This window comes from Dryobates pubescens, chromosome 5, assembly GCF_014839835.1.
Source record: "Dryobates pubescens isolate bDryPub1 chromosome 5, bDryPub1.pri, whole genome shotgun sequence".
Lineage (NCBI taxonomy): Eukaryota > Metazoa > Chordata > Aves > Piciformes > Picidae > Dryobates > Dryobates pubescens.
The window spans coordinates 15419872-15440139 of NC_071616.1; the positions used below are offsets into that span (position 1 = coordinate 15419872).

General features: G+C 49.1%; 1 protein-coding gene across 1 annotated transcript in view; it reads right to left on the reverse strand.

Moving 5' to 3' along the window:
• Positions 1-895: 895 nt before the first annotated feature.
• FERMT2 (FERM domain containing kindlin 2) overlaps positions 896-20268 on the reverse strand; it is a 67177-nt gene continuing 47804 nt past the window's right edge. Inside the window, exons 6-16 of the mRNA XM_054161661.1 lie at positions 19946-20048; positions 19430-19537; positions 17614-17748; positions 15061-15110; positions 11939-12063; positions 9337-9443; positions 8389-8610; positions 6186-6206; positions 5541-5665; positions 4448-4589; positions 896-1205 (exon numbers count right to left, since the gene is read on the reverse strand). Of these exons, the coding sequence (XP_054017636.1) occupies positions 1032-1205; positions 4448-4589; positions 5541-5665; positions 6186-6206; positions 8389-8610; positions 9337-9443; positions 11939-12063; positions 15061-15110; positions 17614-17748; positions 19430-19537; positions 19946-20048 (1312 nt within the window). The 3' untranslated portion in view covers positions 896-1031. The remainder of the gene's footprint in view (positions 1206-4447; positions 4590-5540; positions 5666-6185; positions 6207-8388; positions 8611-9336; positions 9444-11938; positions 12064-15060; positions 15111-17613; positions 17749-19429; positions 19538-19945; positions 20049-20268) is intronic.

Sequence of the window (20268 nt, forward strand, 5' to 3'; positions counted from 1 at the left end):
TGCTGATAATTCTAAGCTGGCTTGTGAGAGCAGTTAAAAAAAAACTGTACAGTTTTATAAAAATCTGTGGTGGTTTTTTTTTTTTTGGTTTTTGTTGTTGTGTTGTGGGTTTGTTTTTTTTTTTTTACATTAGTTACACACAAAACAAAACCCTTATTATACTTCATAGACCTCTGACTTCATATCGTAACGAAAAAGGTTTGCGTATCGTAGGCAGAAGAAGTGGCTATGCTGCTGAAAAAGAAGGTACTAACAAAGTGTCAAGCATACAAGGTGGTGTAAAAATAAAACAAACATTTAAAATGGAAGCAAAATGAGACCAAAAGGACAATATAAGTGATTATCAAAAGGCACCTTTAACAAATAAAACCCGAGCTCTAACAGACGGGTCGCCTTGCGAGGCCACACGCGACCGCCTTCAAAGCCACGTCCGGGCAGCTCGCTTAACAGCGGAGTCCTGGGGCACGTAGTGTGGGAGGAGAAAGATGGAAGCTCTACTTACAGGTGGGGGATGACTTCAAAACAGGTCAAATGTACAGAATAAACCAAAAAAAAAACCACAAACCCAACCAAAAAAACCCAAAGGAAAGCGAACACTCATGCGCTAAACATGATAAATAGACTTCATATAGGTCGAGCCCTGGCTGGCTGTAGAAGATGGCTTCGAGTTCTCTTAGAAAATTGGCTGTTTTCAGTCAGTCACAAAAAAAATAATCTCATCCTGATCTGCCCCTTTGGATGCAGGTATCTGAATACCACCGGCGTGGTCCACCTGGCCCAGACACGAGTCTCTTTGTTACAGCAAAGTTAAGAGAAGTGCTCGTTAGTGCACAGGGATTAACTGGGCAGGCAATGCAAGAGGGAACCCCCCGACTTCTCCGGGTTAAAAAACAAACAAAAATACAGTAAAAATTAAAAAAAGATACATTTCAAGCTTACTTTTATTAAGCAGCACATCTCAAAGAACAGCTGTTGAATGTTAAATAGGACTCTGGCGGCGAGGTTTCCTCTGGGGGTGCAGCGGCCGGGGCTCACACCCAGCCGCTGGTCAGTTTGTAGAACATCTCCTCGTCCAGGCTCTCGTTCTGGTCCTTGGCTCGCGTCGACAGGAAGATGTAGCCACCGATGAACTCGTGAACCACCTTGCAATCCACCTCCGTGCAGATGAAGGACACGCGGACGTCGTCTGCGAACTCCACTGTCACCTGCGGGGACAAAATGGCGGCGGGGGCGGGTGTCAGCCTCACTGGCGGCTTCCCAAGGGCCTCACACTCACACCTGCTCTTCCTGTCTGCCTCATTTGCCTTTCCTCTCAACCGAGAGGACTGTTCCCTTCACAGAATCCCAGAAACATTCCGGTTGCAAAAGACCCTCAGGACCACCAAGTCCAACCAATCACCCTACTCTACAAGGTTCACCCCTAAACCATATCCCCAGGCACCACTCTTTCCTGAGCAAGTCACAGAATCCCAGACTGGTGAGGGTTGGAAAGGACTGCTGGAGATCTTCTAGTCTAACCACCCCCGTAAAGCAGGGCCACCCCCAGCAGGTTGTCCAGCATCACAATGTCCTCTCCAGGTGGGTTTTGAATCTCTCCAGAGGAGACTTCAGACTTCAGACTGGAGCCTGCCCCAGGGCTCCAGTACCCTCACACCAAAGGAATTTTCCCTCTTGGTCAGATGGAACCTCCTGGGTTCCAGTTTGTGCCCATTGCCCCCTGTCCTTACTGGGCAACCACTGGAAAGAGCGTGGCCCCCTTCTCTTGTGTCATGTGTCCCCCCTCGCCACTTAGCTCTTGCTGAGCACTGAGAAGATCCCCTTTGAGGCTGCTCTTTTCTAGGCTAAACAGCCCCAGGTCTCTCAGCCTTTCCTTCTCACAGAGATACTCCAGGTCCCTCAGCATCTTTGTAGCCTCTGCTGCACTCTCTCCAGTGGTTCCCTGTCTCTCTTGAACTGGGCAGCCCCAGAACTGCACCCAGTCCTCCAGATAAGGCTTCATCAGAGCAGAACAGAAGGGGAGGAGAACTTCCCTTGACCTGCTGGTCACTCCGTTATGACTGCACCCCAAAACAGAATCATAGAATAGAATCACAGAATGGCCCAGGCTGGAAGGGACCTCCAAAGGTCGCTTAGTCCCACCTCCCCACAGTCAGCAGGGACATCCCCAACTAGATCAGGTTGCCCAGGGCCTCGTTGAGCCTCACTTTGAATATCTCCAGGGGTGGGGCCTCAACCACCTCCCTGGGCAACCTGTTCCAGTGATCCACAAACCTCATAGTGAAGAACTTGTTCCTACATACTTGCACCCAAAATACTGTTGGCCTTCTTGGCCATGAGGGTGCATTGCCGGCTCATGGTGAACCAGCCCTCCCAGGTCCTTCTCTGCCAAGCTGCTTTCCAGCAGGTCAGCCCCTCACCTCTGCTGGTACCAAGGGAGGATCGGGACCAACGATCCTCAGGGGTCTCTTCCAACTTAGGACACTTTGTGATTCTATGAGGCAATGACTATAGTACAAAGGCTTAGACACAGGAAAACCTTTCATTGCTTTTTTTTTTTAATGGTAAAATTTACTAATCCATTTATTTATTTACATTATTATCACACCTTTTATTCCCAAGTGTGTTTCCACCTCTGGTGCTGAGCATGTGGTGACATCTCTGTTGCTCCAGGAGCAACAGAAACCAGGCACAGACCTGGAATTTCTTTCCAGTTATCTCCCTGAGCTGATTCTGGTTTTGTAAGTTAAAGTTTGGCCACAGAAATGCCTCGTGGGGGCTGGGGAGCTCACTGTGCAGTGACTGAAGGCAGTCTCCATTTATTGCTGCCCCTTATTTTTTTTTGTCCTCTCATCACTGACAGCTCTGCAGGAGGGAGGGGGATTCCTACCAGAGTATCCAAGCTGCGTAATTGTGATACTGGGGCTTGCAACTGGGTCAGAACAAAGCAGAGGGGAAGCTGAATAATTTCACCAGCAACACTTCTGGAGCCACAAACCACAGGAGAACATCCTCCATGGATCCCTGGTGATTTTAATGAGGTGTTCAGCCAACGAGGAGTACAGAAAGTTTGTGCATCCAAACAGAACAGTTGGGTGAAAGCCCATCTTGGAACCCAGAGAAGGCTCTGCTGTTGCTTTTTGTTCCTTACATCAAAGTTTTCAGCTGTACTGCAAAGAAAAGCAATTTCAGTGTGGATGGAGCCCAGCACATTGATGTTCCTGGTTAAGATCCAGCCTGAGCACTCGTTCTGATGCTTGGTTTTATTTCAGTGCCTTTCAGTGGGTGTTCAGAGAGGGGGAAACAGCTCCAATAAAGAAAGATTCAGGGCTTTCTTCTGCCTTTTCAGGGTCTAACTCCATTCCACCAAGTGTTAGGGTGAGCTCTGCTGGATTTTTTTACAATAACCCCAGCTACACAGAATCATTTTGGTTGGAAGAAACCTTTAGATCTCCAAGGAGGGTGAAAGAGAAGGGAGGAGAAACTATATTATGTTAGCAGAGAGGGATGGGACATGCTTTAGAATCATAGAATTGTTTAGGCTGGAAAAGACCTAAAGACCACAGAGTCCAACCATTAACCCAGCACTGCCAGCTCACCACCAAACCATGTCCCTCAGCATCACATCTACAGAGCTTTTAAATGCCTCCAGGGATGGGGACCCACCACTACCCTGGCCAGCCTGTTCCAGGGCTTGATGAGCCTTTGGGGTAAGAAATTGTTCCTCATGTCCAACCTAAACCTCCCCTTGCACAATCTGACCATTTCTTCTCATTCTACTACTTGTTCCTTGGGAGAAGAGACCAACCCCCACCTAGCTCCAGCCTCCTTTTAGGGAGTTGTAGAGAGCAAAGAGGGCTCCCCTCAGCCTCCTTTTCTCCAGACCAAACACCCCCAGTTCCCTCAGCTGCTCCTCACCAGACCTGTTCTCCAGACCTTTCTCCAGATCTTTCTCCAGATTTGTTGCCCTTCTCTGAACCCACTCCAGCACCCCAATGTCCTTCTTGGAGTGAGAGGCCCAAACCTGAACCCAGCACATGAGGTGTGGCCTCATCAGTGCTGAGTACAGGGGGTCAATCACATCCCTACTCCTGCTGGCCACACTATTGCTGAGGGTCCAGACCAGGGTGCTGGTGGCCTTCTTGGCCACCTGGGCACGCACTGGCTCATCTTCAGCTGACTGTCAACCAACACCCCCAGGTCCTTTTCCACTGGGCAGTTTCCAGCCACTCTGCCCCAAGCCTGGAGTGTTCCTGGGCTGTGATGCCAGGGCAGGGCCAGCACCTGGCTTTGCTGAACCTCACCCTCGGCCCGTTTTTGGAAGTGGCGAAGGGAAACCTTGACCTCTGAAAAGGCAGCGCAGGAGGTGACCCTCGTGAAGCGCGAGAGCAGCGCCTGCCTCGGGCGAGGCGGGCTGGGGAAGCCGCTGAGGCGCCCGGCACCAGCTCACCATTTTAATCTCCCAGTTGACATTCCACTGCTTCATGTTGCTGAACCTCCAGGTTTTGAGGGCGTCACCGGTGCTGGCGTCCATGCGGATCAGTCGGTTGTAGGCGATGCCGATCAGCTCCTCCTTCTTGCCCCCCTGGAACCTGCGGCATGGCAAGGGATCAGTGACTGCCTGCCCGCGGCGCCCGGCGGTCCCCAGCGGCCCCCGGGGTGTTCAGCAGCCCAGGCAGCCCAGTTCAGGGGGGTTTGTATGCTGATGGAATTCCAGCTTCTCGTTTCAGTGTCAGCACAAGGCCTGCAGCTCAGGATGTGCCACGTGTTTAGAGAATCACAGAATGGTGTGGGTTGGGAAAGACCTCTAAGGTCAGAGTCCAACCATCAACCCAACACCACCATGGCCATTAAACATGTCCTAAAGTGCCATGCCCACAAGTTTCTTGAACATCTCCAGGGACAGCGACTCCACCACCTCCCTGGGCAGCCTGTTCCAATGCCTGACCACTCTGGCAGGAAGGAAATTTTTCTTGATGTCCAACCTGAACCTCCCCTGGTGCAACTTGAGACCATTTCCTTTCCATCTATCACCTGATACTAGGGAGAAGAGACCAACCCCCACCCGGCTCCAACCTCCTTTCAGGGAGTTGTAGAGAGCAATGAGGTCTCCCCTCAGCCTCCTTTTCTCCGGACTAAACAACCCCAGTTCTCTCAGCTGCTCCTCACCAGACCTGTTCTCCAGACCTTTCCCCAGCTTCACTGCCATTCTCTGCACCCACTCCAGCACCACAATGTCCTTCTTGGAGTGAGAGGCCCAAAACTGAACCCAGTACATGAGGTGTAGCCTCACCAGTGCTGAGTACAGGGGGTCAATCACATCCCTATTCCTGCTGGCCACACTAGTGCTGAGGGTCCAGGCCAGGGTGCTGGTGGCCTTCTTGGCCAGCTGGGCACACCCTGGCTCATCTTCAGCCGGCTGTCAACCAGCACCTCCAGGTCCTTTCCTGCCAGGCAGCTTTCCAGCCACTCCCCCAGTGTCCTACATTTCAGGTACGGTGGTCCTTCACCCATCCACCTGCCCCTGCTGTGACCCCACCAACCTGGCGATGAAATGCGTGATGCCGAACTCGGGCAGCGACTGCCAAGCCTGAATGAATCTCATCTTGGCTTCGATCAGACTCATCTGAGCGACGTTCTGGTGGGCTTCCAGGATGCGTGCTGTGATCTGAGGGTGGCGAGACACACCAGCTTTAGCCGAGCGGCTTTGTTAGGGGCATCCCGGCTCGTCACAGGAAGGGGTAGTGACTGGGGAGGCGTTTGGGAGGCAGCACGGTTACAAACACCACAATCAGTAACGGCTACTCTCTTTTCAGCTATGGCTGCTCAAAGCCTGCAGCCATGGCTGAGCAGCGAGGAGCTGCTTCTGCCTCCCATCTCCAGACATATAAAAGCAAATATAGATCTGTGCTGTCTGGAGGCAAAGAGCCACTTGGCCTCAGTTAGTTGAAGACGCAGGATGTGAGCAAATTTCTGGTGTAGGGTTTCCAGTTTCGCAGCAGAAATCACTGGGGACCATTACAAAAACCAAACAGGGCCCAAATTTCACCAGGGGGTGGGGGGAAGGTTGGGTTTTGTTAGTGGTTGTTGGTGGTTTTTTTTCATTGCTGCTCTCCAACTACAGAGATTCTAAACTATTTTAAGTTTTAGCTTAAATTTAGCTTAATTTTATTGTTGCTGTCACTTACCAAGTCTCTTACATAGCCTGGCTGTAGATGGCAAGGCGAGAAAAAAAACAACAAACCAAGAAAAGGAAGCAGAAAGAAAAAAAAAAGCAATCAGAAATATGGCAATAAAGCAAAAAAAAAAAGTGTAAATTAACTGCAAACCAAAGTTCAAGCAAAACAAAAAAAAAACCAAAACCAAACCACATGCACAATTGCTCAGGTGGAGAAGCAGCCATAGTGAATATAAGGATGGAGAGGAGATTTGCCCCTTGTGCTGGCCCTGCCTGAGCACTGGTGTGGTTCAGGGCTCAAGGTTTAGCTTCTGAGACGGTTTTGGTTCTGCTGGTGGATGAAGAGGAAGGTGAAGCTGCCAGCTCAGAGGAGAATTCGTGTCCCCACGCTCCTCCCCATGTCCCTGCCCAGACTCAGGCTCTCTTACTGCAGAAGATGCTTAGTAGGAAGTTTGATAGCTCCTTTGATTTAAGCTATGAGGAGAAATGATGTGGATGCTGCTTGGGGTAATAAGTGGTTGGAGGATAACATCAGCCAGGCTTCCTGGGGATGCATCCAGCTGGATGCTGCTCCGACAGTGAACCCCAGCAAGGCACCTGAGAGCTGTGAATATGCTGATTTGGGGTTGTTGATTTCCTTTGTCTTTCGGATTTGTGCTCACCAAACCCAGCCTGCCAACCCCACTCTGCTGCAAGGGCGTGTGGAGACAACCACCACCGGAGCAGGTCTGGGGCTAGTGTGGGATCAAGCACATCTATAAATCCTCTGTCAAGGAACTCTGCCAGTTCCCATTTCAGCACCGTCTGTGGGCTGCCTGACCTCCTCCACCTCCTCCTCCTCCTCCTTCCCCCACCTCGGGTCGCAGAGGGATCCTTGCGGTCGAATTCCATGCATTCCCTCAGCCTCCATCCCTCCTGTCACTTGTGCAGCTGGCAAACATCCTGCACTGCTGCAAGCTCTGCTTCTGGCCATAAAGGAAAAGCCTCCATCTGCTGTTTAGGTGATGTCTGTAAGGGATATGGCATTTGCCTTGTGGCCACCAGCCTGCCTCGGAGCAGGGTGAGAGCTCATGCCTGTCCCCATGGTTCAACAGGGGTTATTTGCACCATGAGGATACCTGTGTGGTAAGCACCTTCTGGGAGCTAATATTTTTCCAGGTGCCTCCACTGCACTGAGTTCAAGCCCAGGAGGTATTATATATGTAAAAATGGTACATTGATGCAGCCTCTCCTCCATCCAAATGGATATAAAGGCTTATTCAGAAGGAGAATAAGTGCTATATAAAATATAACTCCACTGCCAGGAAACCATCATGCTGTGCCAACAAGAAGTTCTATTTTCCCTGCTTCTCTGACTTGCAGCCTTCTTCTGGGTTGGGAGAAATCCTATCTAGCCACAGGCAGCCTGAAGCAGCCAGGCTGAATGATGAAGTCACCAAAAGGCCAGGGAGCAATGCCTTCCTGATCTTTGCTGCTGTCCTGACATATAATGCCTTTCAGAAAGCCATGCATTTATTTCCAGTGTGGAACAGTTCCAGCCCTGTCATGCACGGATCGAATGCGGCGTGGAGTTCAAGCACAAGTCACAGCAACTCAAAATGAAGCAACGTTTCAAGGGCTGGCATTTGGAAGTAGTGGAAAAGCAAAAGAGAGAAACAAACTGCACAGCAGCCAAGTCTGCATAAAGCACTGCAAGCAACTGCAACTCCTCTGCTGCTCCGGGGGATTTCTGCACAGGCTCTGTGCAAGGGAAAGGGTTTTAATCCCAGCACCAGGGACTGGTTTCATAGCTTCGTAGAATGGTTTGGGTTGGAAGGGACCTTAAAGATCATCTAGTTCCAAACCCCCTGCCATGGGCAGGGACACCTTCCACTAGACCAGATTGCTCAAGGCCCCATCCAGCCTGGCCTTGAACACCTCCAGGGAGGGGGCATAACACAATTAAACCGCATTTTCCCCTGCTGCTGAGGCTGTGTACGTGCAGTGTCACATAAACCACAGCACAGTGACGGTGGTGGGTGCCATCCCCAGGTGCTGGATCGAAACCACACATTTCAGTTTTCATTTTAGTAACCACGTGCATCCAGGTGTAAGTGACAGCATCCCAAACACATGGTGTTAAACCCCAGAGTACTGCCCAAACGGGTGCACAGTGAGCCCAAGCCCACACCATCTCCACCACCATGGCAGGGTGAGCGCAGGCCAGCACCTACCTGCTTGTTCTTGTACTTTTTCAGGTAGCGAGGAGACACCAGGCACTCGGGGTTAATGTCGGTGTTGATTTGTTCTGGGATCAGCTGTGGGTCTGGGTTCAAATGCTGCATTTTCAGGAAGGAGAGGATGTTCTGCACTTCCATGCCGTAGGAGCTGTCTGCCATCGTCTTGCCCTTGGAGGCCAGGCGGCAGGCAGCCATCCAGCTGGCGTACTGTGTTTCCTGCAGCCCCGAAACAGAGACCCATGCCCATTACAGTGGTGGAGATGCCACCCAGCTCCCTTAAAAACACCTCCACAGAACCTTTATCTCCCTTGCGGCCCCAGGAGAACCAAAGATGCACAAAGGCAGGCAGAAACTCAAGTCAACATGTAGACTACAACCAAAGGCTACGGCCAAGGAAGAGCAGAGGCTGATTTTCTCCTCCAGCCTTACACATGTGCTCTGGATACTGAGATCAGACACATGGGATTGTAATTTGGTGGGCTTTTTTATTAACCCCAGCTACACAGAATCTTTCTGGTTAGAAGAAACCTCTAGATCTCCAAAGAGGGTGGAAGAGGAAGGAGGAGAGACTTATCGCAGTAGGATGGGACACACTTTTCTAAATCATAGAATTATTTAGGCTGGAAAAGAATGTTGAGAACATTGAGTCCAGCCTTTAACCCAGCACTGCCAGATCACCACCAAACCACAGCCCGCAGCACCACGTCTACACAGCTTTTATCAACCCCTCCAGGGATGGGGACTCCACCACTGCCCTGCGCAGCCTGTTCCAGGCCTTGACAGCCCTTTCAGGGAAGAAATTTTTCCCACTGTCCAACCCAAACCTCCCCATGCGCAACCTGGGGACACTTCCTCTTGTCCCATCACCAGGAGCTGTCCTGTCAGCACAAGCTGATGCTGGGCAAAGGGTGAAGAGAGGGTTGGTCCAAGCAATAAACTTACATTATCGCAGCGAAGCCAGATTTCATTCATCCCCTCTGCCACTGGAATCAGAAGTTTGATGTTAAACTTCTGACCAGAGATGTTCACATCAGGGGTAACTTCACATCCTGCAATGAAGGAGTCAGTTGTTTAACAGTGGTGCAAAGAACTGTGCTTTAAAAGAGGGAAAACAATCCCAACAATGAAAAAGAAAAAGCAAAGCTCTGAAACTGAAAGGTGTCCAAGGGCACCTCAGTGCTGCAAAGGTCTTACACCACATCTTTGATGCAATGAACATTGCATGGGAGGGTCAAATACAGCATCAGATGTCTCCATTCCAAGTGACAGGAAAAAAATGGGAGGAAAAAAGCAAGACCTGTTCTGGAAGGTTACAGAAAGATTACAAAAGCTTATGCATGCCTGCAAGGTTCATCTCATAGAATCACAGAATCATTTTGGTTGGAAAAGACCTTTAAGGTCATCAAGTCTAACCATTATCTAATCCTACCAAGCCTGATGCTAAACCATGTCCCTCAGCACCACATCTCTGTGCTTCTGAAACACCTCCAGGGGTGTGGATTCAACCACCTCCTTGGGAAGCCTGGTCCAGTGTTTGAGAACCATTTCAGTAAAGAAGTTTCTTCTCATATCCAACTTAAACCTCTCCTGGTGCAATGGGAGGCCATTGCCTCTTGTCCAGTCACTAGTTACTTGAGTAAAGAGGAACACCTCCACCTTGCTCCAACCTCCTTTCAGGTAGCTGTATAGAGGGCTGTATAGCTGTATAGGTCTTCCTCTGAGCCCTCTTTCTTTCAGGCTAAACAACCCCAGTTCCCTCAGGTGCTCCTCAGAAGATCTGTTCTCCAGACCCTTTACCACTTTCATTGCTCTTCTTTGGATCTCAGTGCCTTTCCTGCAGCGAGGGGCCCCAAACTGAACACAGCTCTGAAGGCATGGCCTCACCAGAAGGCTGGCAAATACTGGCGTTCCATCAAAGGGTAGGAAGAGGCGGCTGGATGGGTGGTGACTCTCACCCAGAAATCCCTCACTTCACTGCTACAGGCAGGGGTGAGGTGTGACCACCCTGCCGCTGGTGTGTGGAGAGAACCACAAGTGGTTGCATGAACACCAAGGCGTGATGAGCTTAACCAGCCACGCTAGCCTGGGCACCGCTTCAGCACTGCCTCCGAGATATTTCCAACGTGCCATCACAGCACACAGGTCCAGAGCTCCCAAAAAAGGTCTTGTGAGCTGGGCTTCACCCTGACTGCAGCTTAGGTCACTTGGCATCACATCTGCTCCCGCCTCCATGCGGGGAAAAATGAGCTCTCTGCAGTTAGGTGGCTGCTGGAGCAGGAATGTTGAACTTGACATAAGAAAATCCATCAGCCAAAGGAATTTAAGAGCTCATGTGCAGGGAGAGCTTGAGTGAGGCTGCTCACAGCCAAGGACAAAAGGAAACAAAATTAAAAGCAGCAAGAGGAAGAGGATGTGCTGCTCTCTTCAGCTCAGACTTATCCTCTGCTGTGAGAGTTGGCTCAGCTCGTTTGGAGAGCCATGACCAAAAGAAGAATGGAAGCTGTCACCCCACGGTATGGGGAGCTGGCAGTGCTTCTCCCTGGGGTCACGCGTACCACGCACTCCCTTTCTGGAAGCATTTGCAATGCTATCAAACCCGGTCACCCTCCTTCCTTTAAACAGATCTACCCAACCCTAGGGTGGCATGCCAAGGAGATAAAGCAGTGGGAGAACAAGATGCAACAAGGAGCAACCAATTACTGGAATAAAATCACAGAATCATGGAATGGTTTGGGTTGGAAGGGACCTTTAAAGGTCATCTAGTCCAACCTCCCTGCAGTCAGCATGGACATCAACAACTACAGCAGGTTGCTCAGAGCCCCAAATAGCCTGACCTGGAATGAAATAAAATATTTCTTCCTTCTCCCCAGTCTTAATCTCCCTCTTTTAGTTCAAATTCATCACCCCTTGTCCTGTCACAGCAGGCCCTGCTAAAAGGTCTGTCCCCAGCTTTCTTACCAATGCTTTTAAGCACTGAAAGGCTACTAGAAGGTCTCCCCAGAGCCTTCTCTTCTCCAGGCTGAACTCTCTCAGCCTGGCCTCGCAGCAGAGGGCTTCCATCCCTCCCATCATTGTTGTGGTCTCTTCTGACCCTGCTCCAACAGGTCCATGTCTCTCCTGTGCTGAGGACTCCCAAGCTGGTCCCAGCACTGCAGATGGGGTCTCAGCAGAGCACAGCAAAGGGGCAGAATCCCCTCCCTCCACCTGCTGCCCACGCTGCTGGGGATCAGCCCAAGACATGGCTGGGTCTGGGCTGTGAGCACACAGTGCCGGCTCATGCCCAGCTTTTCACCCATCAGCACCCCCAAGTCCTTCTCCTCAGGGCTGCTCCCCAGCCCTTCATCTCCCAGCCTGTACTGATACTGGACATTGCCCCAGCCCAGGTGCAGGTCCTTGCACGTGGCATGGTTGAACAGCATGAGGTTCACATGCACACGCTTCTTGAGCTTGTCCAAGTCCCCCTGGAGGTGTGCAAACGGCACTGCCCAGTTTGGTGTCACCTGCAAACCTGCTGGAAATGCAATGGTACTCAGGCTTCTCTTACCTCTCAGGTTCATCTGGTGTGCAGGAGTCCCGTTGGATTCCTCTTTGCTTTTATAGCAGGAGATAGAGGTATCTTTGAAGGTGCACCAATATGGCTTGTAGCCTTTCAACGTCAGCTTCTTGGGCCTGCCAGACAGGTTGAGGGACATTACAATTAGTTGAAGCTCCTAAGCCAAGCTGCTGTACCAGCAAACTCATGTCACCCTTTAAAACCTGGTGTAAGAAGCCTAGGCATACCCAGCACTGGGAGGGTCCATGCCTGGTGGGAGCCCAGCCACCACTCACCAATCCTTCACTACAATGCTGGGTCAAGAAACCGAAGTACAATTGCAGATTTGGACTCTTCAGTCTCATGGAGGTGCCACTGATCTGGGGGAAGGTGAGGGGAGCTGAAGAACTGTTACAAAAATAGTCATGTCTGTGACTCACTGCAAGACATGGCTCTTTGCCTGCCATATTCAACTGGAACCTCTTTGCTCAAGCTCTGAAAGGAAGCAGTGGGACTGCTAAAAGACTTGGCCATCAAGCTCCTGCATGAGCACACTTGGTGTTTTCCTTTTAAATACTCCACATCAGAAGAGGTTCAGTTCCTTCCTATGGAAAACATGGATCTTGCCTGTATCTATGGAAGCGGGATGGCCCTCTTAGCCTGCAACAACTGAAGTGACATGGTGGTAACCTGAGCCCTGCTCATCCCATCATGAGCCCTGGATCTTCACAGAGGTGATTTTTCTTAACACTGTTCATTTCTAAACCTTATTCAAAGGCTGAATCTGCAGTCTCTCACTGCAAAGCATTTCTCATATCTTGACCCCAGAAACAGCTGCTGAAGCCTCATCTGGAAGGATCAGATATGTCATGGCCCCAATTGCTTGTCCTTGGGGCTCTGCACTTTCATTTCCCAGTAAAAATGTGCTAGGGGCTCCTCAGGGGAATTAGGGAGATAGGTGAGAAACATAGCATCTGCCTGATGCCTGCTGCTCCCACACCTCTGATGGACATCTGAGCTTGGGGGGGTACCTGCTGCCTTCTCCTGCCTTTACTAGTTTTTCTTCTCCTAAAGCCCTGGCACACATGATCTTGCCCTCTGTGCAAACTTTACAACCCAAATTTCCTTTGAAAGCTGCCTCCCAGTCCAGAACAGGTCACCAACTTCCAGCCCAGCCATCCTACACATGCAGGGTTTTCCATCCTTTGCTTTGCATCCTTCTCTAAAGACGTTTTAATACTGTCTTGACCTTCTTTAGGGACTCCTTTAAATTGCAGGCAGGGCATTTTGGCCAGCATGGGCAGTATCCCAGCTGGCAGGGGAGAGAGGAAAGTCTCTGCAGCTATACCAGGCATGTAGAGGGACATATGCATAGGGTATACTTAAGGATATATATTGCAGCTTGTCCTTGACTGAAGTGTGGCAAAAGGCATGCCCAATGCTGGGCCAGCTCCTAACGCTGTGGTTTCATGTTGGGTTTCTGGCACTAAAATGCCACCTCACCCTCATTTCTAGGAGTAAATGGGAATTCTGTGCTTCCCTGCTATGACAGGACAGCCTAAAATCCCAACCCCAGGATCTGAGGCTTGCACTGGCTGAGGAACCCAGCAACTACTTGCTGCTCCATCTCCTGCTCCAGCAACTGGCACATCCAATTTGCAAGCAATTAGCTCCCCAAATCACCGCTAATTTTGTTAGCAAATAACACATCAAAGGAAAGAGCAAATTTGTTTGTTTGTTTGTTCAAGGGGAGGAGAAAAAAAACACCCACTCAGAGGCAGGGCACAGGCTGCATCCCTGAAACTTTGCCCTACTTAGGACAAACCACAAGCCCAGATGAACACGGAGACCTTCCTGAGGGAGAAAGAGTGTTTCAGAACACAAGTGAGACGTTCTGGCTCCAGAACCAAACAATTAATAAAACAGAGGCTTCTCCCAGAGCCTATTTTGCTGCTGACAGCCTTCATTCTATATGTCCTCCAGCTAGGCTGTGAAATCTCATCATTATTTCCAGTTTCCAGAACTTTCACCCTAACCCTCGCCGCAGCAGGCAATAAATTGCAGAAGACGATGGCGGCTGCCCAAGTGTTCCTCCGAGTCCAGATGCTGCTGTTCCTGGTTTCCACCTAACACCATCCAAGTCAAAGCAAAATTAAAACAACTCCTAAACCCTGAGTGAGCTGGAAGAGGAGCAGAGTCAGCTTAACCTGCTCCTTTTGGCAAGGAGAAGGCTGCGAGATGGGGATTAGACTGTTTATAATTCATCCAGCCTCTTGTAAACCAGAAGTATTTAGGCAAGGTTTCTAGGTTTCACTCTTTATTTTAGGATGGCTTGATTATCTCCCGGGCATCAAGTCTGTTAAGAGAAATATCCCAGCACTTGCTGCTGGCTGTGGGATGCAGCAAGCTGTCTTAGAGGGATGTGTGCCTCCTGGGGCGGTGATAGTGGGAAAGCAGCCTGAGTTTTATAGAATCATACAATCACAGAATGGTTTGGGTCAGAAGGGACCATTAAGTGTCATCTAGTCCACCCCCCTATCCTGCAGTCAGCAGGGACGTCTGTAAGTAGAGCATGCTGCTCAGAGCCCCAACCAACCTGACCTGCAGTGCTTCCAGGAATGGGCACCTATCAACTCTCTGAGCAACCTGGGACTGTGTCTCACCACCCTCAGTGTCAAATATTTCTTCCTCCTATCTAGTCTAAATCTCCTCTTTTTTTCAGTTTAACCCCACCACCTCTTGTCCTGTCACCACAGGCCCTGCTAAAAAGTCTATCCCCAGCTTTCTGATTAAGCCTTTTAAGTACTGAAAGGCCACAAGAAGGTCTCCCTTCGAGCCTTCTCTTATTATATTTAAGAACTAAACAACTTCACGACCAAGTACTTCAAGCAGTGTGAATTATTCAGTGACTGAGCTACAGGATAAAGAAGTAAAATGTTTGAATATTAACAAAGCCCAGGTGCTGAGCTGTGGTATTTCACTTCAATTGCTGGGTGGCTTTTCACAAAAGGGCAACGGTGTGCAGCCAGACCTTAGGGCCAGGAGACAAAAACAAAAGGATATGAGGTGGTAGGACCATTAATTATTCACAGACACCACAAGTTTCACAAGCAGCTCTTCCCATCAGCACTTACTTGAAGACTTTAATGTAGTCGGCGAGCTCTGGGATGGAAGTGATGTCACCCTGGAAAGAAAAGACGAAGCCATTCACCCAGCTGCCCAAGCAGAGCCAGGGTGCTGGGTCTGGAAGGGAACCGAAGTGATGCTGCGCAGGGGAGGAAGCTGGTGGCAGCTTCACCAGACAGCTCTGTGGCTCAGGGGTTTGTGAAAATGCTCCTGAGAAAGCCCTATCCGCTTCATGGGAGAAATAAGAGGATAAAAATCTGCTTCACAGAAGTGCTGTTTGGAAAGCAGAGGACAAGGTTTTATTTTCCTTTGAGGAATTCCTGCTGCTGCTGGAGCCAATTCCCACCCGCCAGGTCACCAGCGGTCACACCAGCTCGTGTTCACAGAGGGACTTTTTTCCTCCCTTAGTTATTTCCTTAGGCTCCAAAGAAAAGGAAAACCCTGCACCTCCACAGAGGACTGGGGAAGGGCTTTCTCATTGTCTAGAAAAGCATTTTCCCCCCCTAGATTTCTTAATATTGAGTTCATTTTCAGGTTTTCCATGAGCGAAACACACAGGGTGGCACTTGTGATTCCCACGAGCTGCAACTGGAGGGGTTTTGGAAGCTAAAAACCCGAAGAGCAAAGGCTGCTCCAACAGCTTCCAGTAGCAAGACAGTTTACTTTCCACTTCAGTGAGCAACGCTGTTTACAGATACCACAGGAGGGAAAAAAATGCAGAATCTAAACAAACAATCCAGTAATTGCCCATTATCCCTATTCAATTACTTGAATGCATCTGGAAATGGCTACTGCCTGAGGGAAGGGATGGAGGGGTTTTGATGAATCATTGTCCCTCCTATCTGGCAGGGTCTGTTCCTTAGGTCTTGGGCTTCAAATCTGGTTTTGGAACGGAATTAGGAAAGATCTCTGGGTGATAAGAACTTGCAGTTGCTCCCTGCAGTAAGCAGTTGATGTTCTAAATCGCTGTTGTTAATGCTAGTAAAGGAGGATAAGTATGGACCTTGGCTTCAAAAAGGTCCTCCTTAAACGCTTAAAAACATTCTATAAAGTGTAAGACTGGAAACTTTCAGGCATTTCAGGGGTTGAAAGAACTTAAAACACATCTCAGAGACGGCATAAAGGTGCAAAGTGCCTGGAAAAATTGTGCCCTGCCAAGTCTGATCTGACTTAGTCCTTTTACTGCAGTGTAGTTTTTGGGCTTTACATTTTTAAAGGTGGAAAACCAGAATTAAAACAGCAGATCAGAGAGAAAAAAAAAAAGATAATGAAATCCTCAGAAACAGTCACAGCCCCACTCCAAGCTAATAAGCAGCCTCATATAAATAGGGTTTCATAAATCCAAGCTAGGTGGCAGATCTTTCATGTGCTCTGAAACTTTGCTATGGATTAGAAACGGTGGAAGAGAAACCTCAGCATGAAGAATTCAATGCATGAAGAAGGTGGTACTGAGAAAAGAAACCAAATTAATTTTTAATTTAGTTTTCCATTATTTCACCTAGAAGGTAACTTGCTGCAGAGGCACGGGTTCAGTAAGATTCCAGGTCCTCCAGCACATGGAATCAAAGAATGGTTTGGGTTGGAAGGGACCTTCAAGATCATCTAGTTCCAACCCCCTTGCTACGGGCAGCGATACCTCCTCCCAGCCCAGGTTGCTCAAGGCCCCATCCAACCTGGCTTTTAACACTTCCAGGCTTGGATCCTCCACAACTTCTCTGGGCAACCTGTTCCAGTGCCTCAACACCCTGGTGGGGAAGAATTTCTTCCTAATGTCTTATGTAAATTGAGCTTCCCTCAGTTTGAAGCCATAACTCTTCATCTTGTCACTATATATGTTTTTAAGAAGTCCCTCTCCGGCTCTCCTGTAGGCCCCCTTCAAGTGCTGGAAGGCTGCTCTAAAGTCTCACTGAAGCCTCCTCTTCTCCAGGCTGAACAATCCCAACTCTCTCAGCCTGTCTTCACAGGAGAGATGCTACACTCTACTGACCATCTTCAAGACTCTCCTCTAGACCTGCTCTAACAGATCCATGTTCTTCTTGTGTGGGCACTTCTCCAATACCACTTAGTCTTATGGTCCCAGCAATACAAAAGCAATACTGCCCTTGACTTCTACAGCAATATTGAGCTGGGTGTGTGGGACAGGCTGAGCCCTCCCTCCTAAATTAACTTCAAACACAGCAAGAATAGGTCTTACAGCTACAATGAAGCCTTGGATTGAATACATGCACATACTCACATTGGTTTTAATGCCACTTTGGGCTCCAGCTCAGTGCTGGCACCATGTTTGACACTGCCAAGGGTCCCCTCCCACCAGAACTACTCCTTAGTAAAAACCTACCATTTTAATCCAAATATTATTGGGGTCTATTTTTTGTGTTGCTTTTCTGGGCTGTGGGCAACCTCCTCATGCTGTAAGAGGAGAAATAGAAAAAAAAGAGAGGGAGGAAGTAAAAAAGGCTGGCTGTGTGGCAGAATTCCCAGCCCAGGGTGATCATTCCTGCCTAGTGATACAAGGAGGAGACTTGCAAGCCGAGACTCCATCGCAGGCCCGCAGCCCTTACCAGGATCGTCGATGTTTTGCCACCTTCCAGAGTAATCTCCAGGTCTGAGAGCGCAGCATCCACCTCATCCACCTCTTTGTCACTGTTGTTCAGGTGGTTTTCCGAGGACATGATGGACAGCTTATTGATATGGTACTGAAAGGCAAGGCACAGCATTGCATAGAACCATAGAATCATTTTGGTTCATAGAATGGTTTGGGTCTGAAGGGACCTTCAAGATCATCTAGTTCCAACCCCTCCTGACATGAGCAGGGACACTTTCCACTAGACCAGGCTGCACAAGGCCTCATCCAGCCTAGCCTTGAACACTTCCAGGGAGGGGGCATCCATGACGTCCCTGGTCAATCTGTTCCAGTGTCTCACCAACCACATTGTTAAGAATTTCTTCCCTACATCCAGTCTAAATCTGCCCTCCTCAAGCTTCAATCCATTCCTCCTTATCCTATCACTACAAGAAAAGTTGGAAAAGACTCTTTCAGATCATTGAGTTCAACCATTACCTAACTCTGCCATGTCTGGTGCTAAACCATGTGCCTTAGCACCACATCTCTCCATCCTTGAAACACCTCCAGTGATGGGGACTTAACCACCACCATAGGAAACCTGTGTCCAGTATTTGAAAACATTTTCAGTGATGAAGTTTCTTCTAATATCCAACCTAAACCTCCCATGGTGCAACCTGAGGCCAAACAGCAAGAAACCCTCAGTTTTGTCCAAGCATAAGAACACCTCCCAGTTTGGAAGGATGCAATGCATTGTATTTTATCCCAGAAAACCAAAATATCCATAAAACCTCACATGAAGGAACATGTCCAACCTACTCAGGATTGCTCGGAGAGGTAAACTGAGCCAGGTGGGGGTTGGTCTCTTCTCCCAGGCAACCAGCACCAGAACAAGAGGACACAGTCTCAAGCTGTGCCAGGGAAGGCTTAGGCTGGATGTTAGGAAGAAGTTCTTCATAGAAAGAGTGATTGGCCATTGGAATGGGCTGCTCAGGGAGGTGGTGGAGTCACCATCACTGGAGGTGTTTAGGAAGAGACTGGATGGGGTGCTTGGTGCCATGGTTTAGTTGATTAGACAGTGTTGGATGATAGGTTGGACTTGATGGTCTCAAAGGTCTTTTCCAACCTGGTCTATTCTATTCTATGCTATGCTATGCTATGCTATGCTATGCTATGCTATGCTATGCTATGCTATGCTATGCTATGCTATGCTATATCTGTTTTCACTCTTCTCCTTTCCCTAGAAGGGGTACCAGGAGCAGACAACCCTGCTCCTGATGGGGATATTTCTGCACCCTACGAGGCATGCCAGACCACACGTAGCAAACGGCCTGCCATCCATCTTACAGAAGTCAATAGCAGGTGTGGTATTTCTGCCAAATCAGGCCAAGTATTCCATAAAACAGATAAGTAAATAGTTCTGGGAAACCCACAGATTATCAGCAGCTGTTTGGGGGGCAGCGTGCCAGCAGCCTAGTGTACTTACCAGGGCTTTTAAGAAGGGCAAAACTAAAAGTTAAGAGAGACATGAACATGTTTGGTCGCAGAAGGCCAAGCTCCTTTTCATGAGAATGATCAGCAGGAAATATTTAAGCCACCTAATAAGCTTAAGTGAGCATGATGAGATGGGAAACAATCTGATCTCTACCAGCATGAGAAGTGCAAGCACCCACACCAAAGACAAGGAGAGGCACAAAACACCAGTTAGGGCAGATTTCACTTGTTGTGTTCATCAGCATTCATAACACAGAAGCATGCAAAGCTACAAAAAGTCAAGCTTACCAAAACCATAAAAGCCTTGGGCTGGCTCCTACCTGCAGTGCTGCAAACATCATCATTTCTTCCTCTGTGCACTCGATCTCCTCCAGCAGAATGGCCCACTTGGACTGCTCGTACAGCTGGTTGATCCTGATCGCGTCGTACTGCCAAGCAGAGCAGAAAGATGGAGCGGTTGTAGAAGGAATGAGCCCCAGCTCAAGACAAACCATGTTGTCTTTCATTTCAATGCCATAGAAACACAGAATTGTTTGAGTTGGGAAAGACCTCTAAGATCATCAAGTCCAACCACCAAACCAAGACCACCATGGCCATGATTCAATTGGAGACTGAAAAACCTTAGCCACCAAAGCCAAGTGGCTCTATGCAACCCTTAGAGCACCTCTACCAAACAAACTGGTATGTGGGAGCACACAAACCTGGGTTTGATGCCTACCATGAGCAATTTTCAAAGTGGTGGAGGATTTATCAACACAAAATCATGTTACAGGCACAGGCATCCTTTGCTCAAAGCCCTTTCCCGCAAAATGCAAGTTAAATAAATAGCTCTGTACCTTTGGGTTCAGGTCAAAAAAGCTGTAGTACTTGAACCGGAGCAGCAAAGCTTCGTTTTCTTTCACCTCTTGCTCCATAAGGGATCGGGAGGAATCCAGCCATCTGTAAATTGTCAACATAGCCCCATACAATGGTTTGGATTGGAACACACCCTAATAATCATCTAGTTCCAAAGCCCCTGCCATGGGCAGGGACACCTTCCACTAGACCAGGTTGCTCAGGGCCTCATCCAGCCTGGCCTTGAACGCCTCCAGGGATGGAGCATCCACAACCTCCCTGGGCAACCTGTTCCAGCATCTCACCACCCTCACTGAGAAACCAG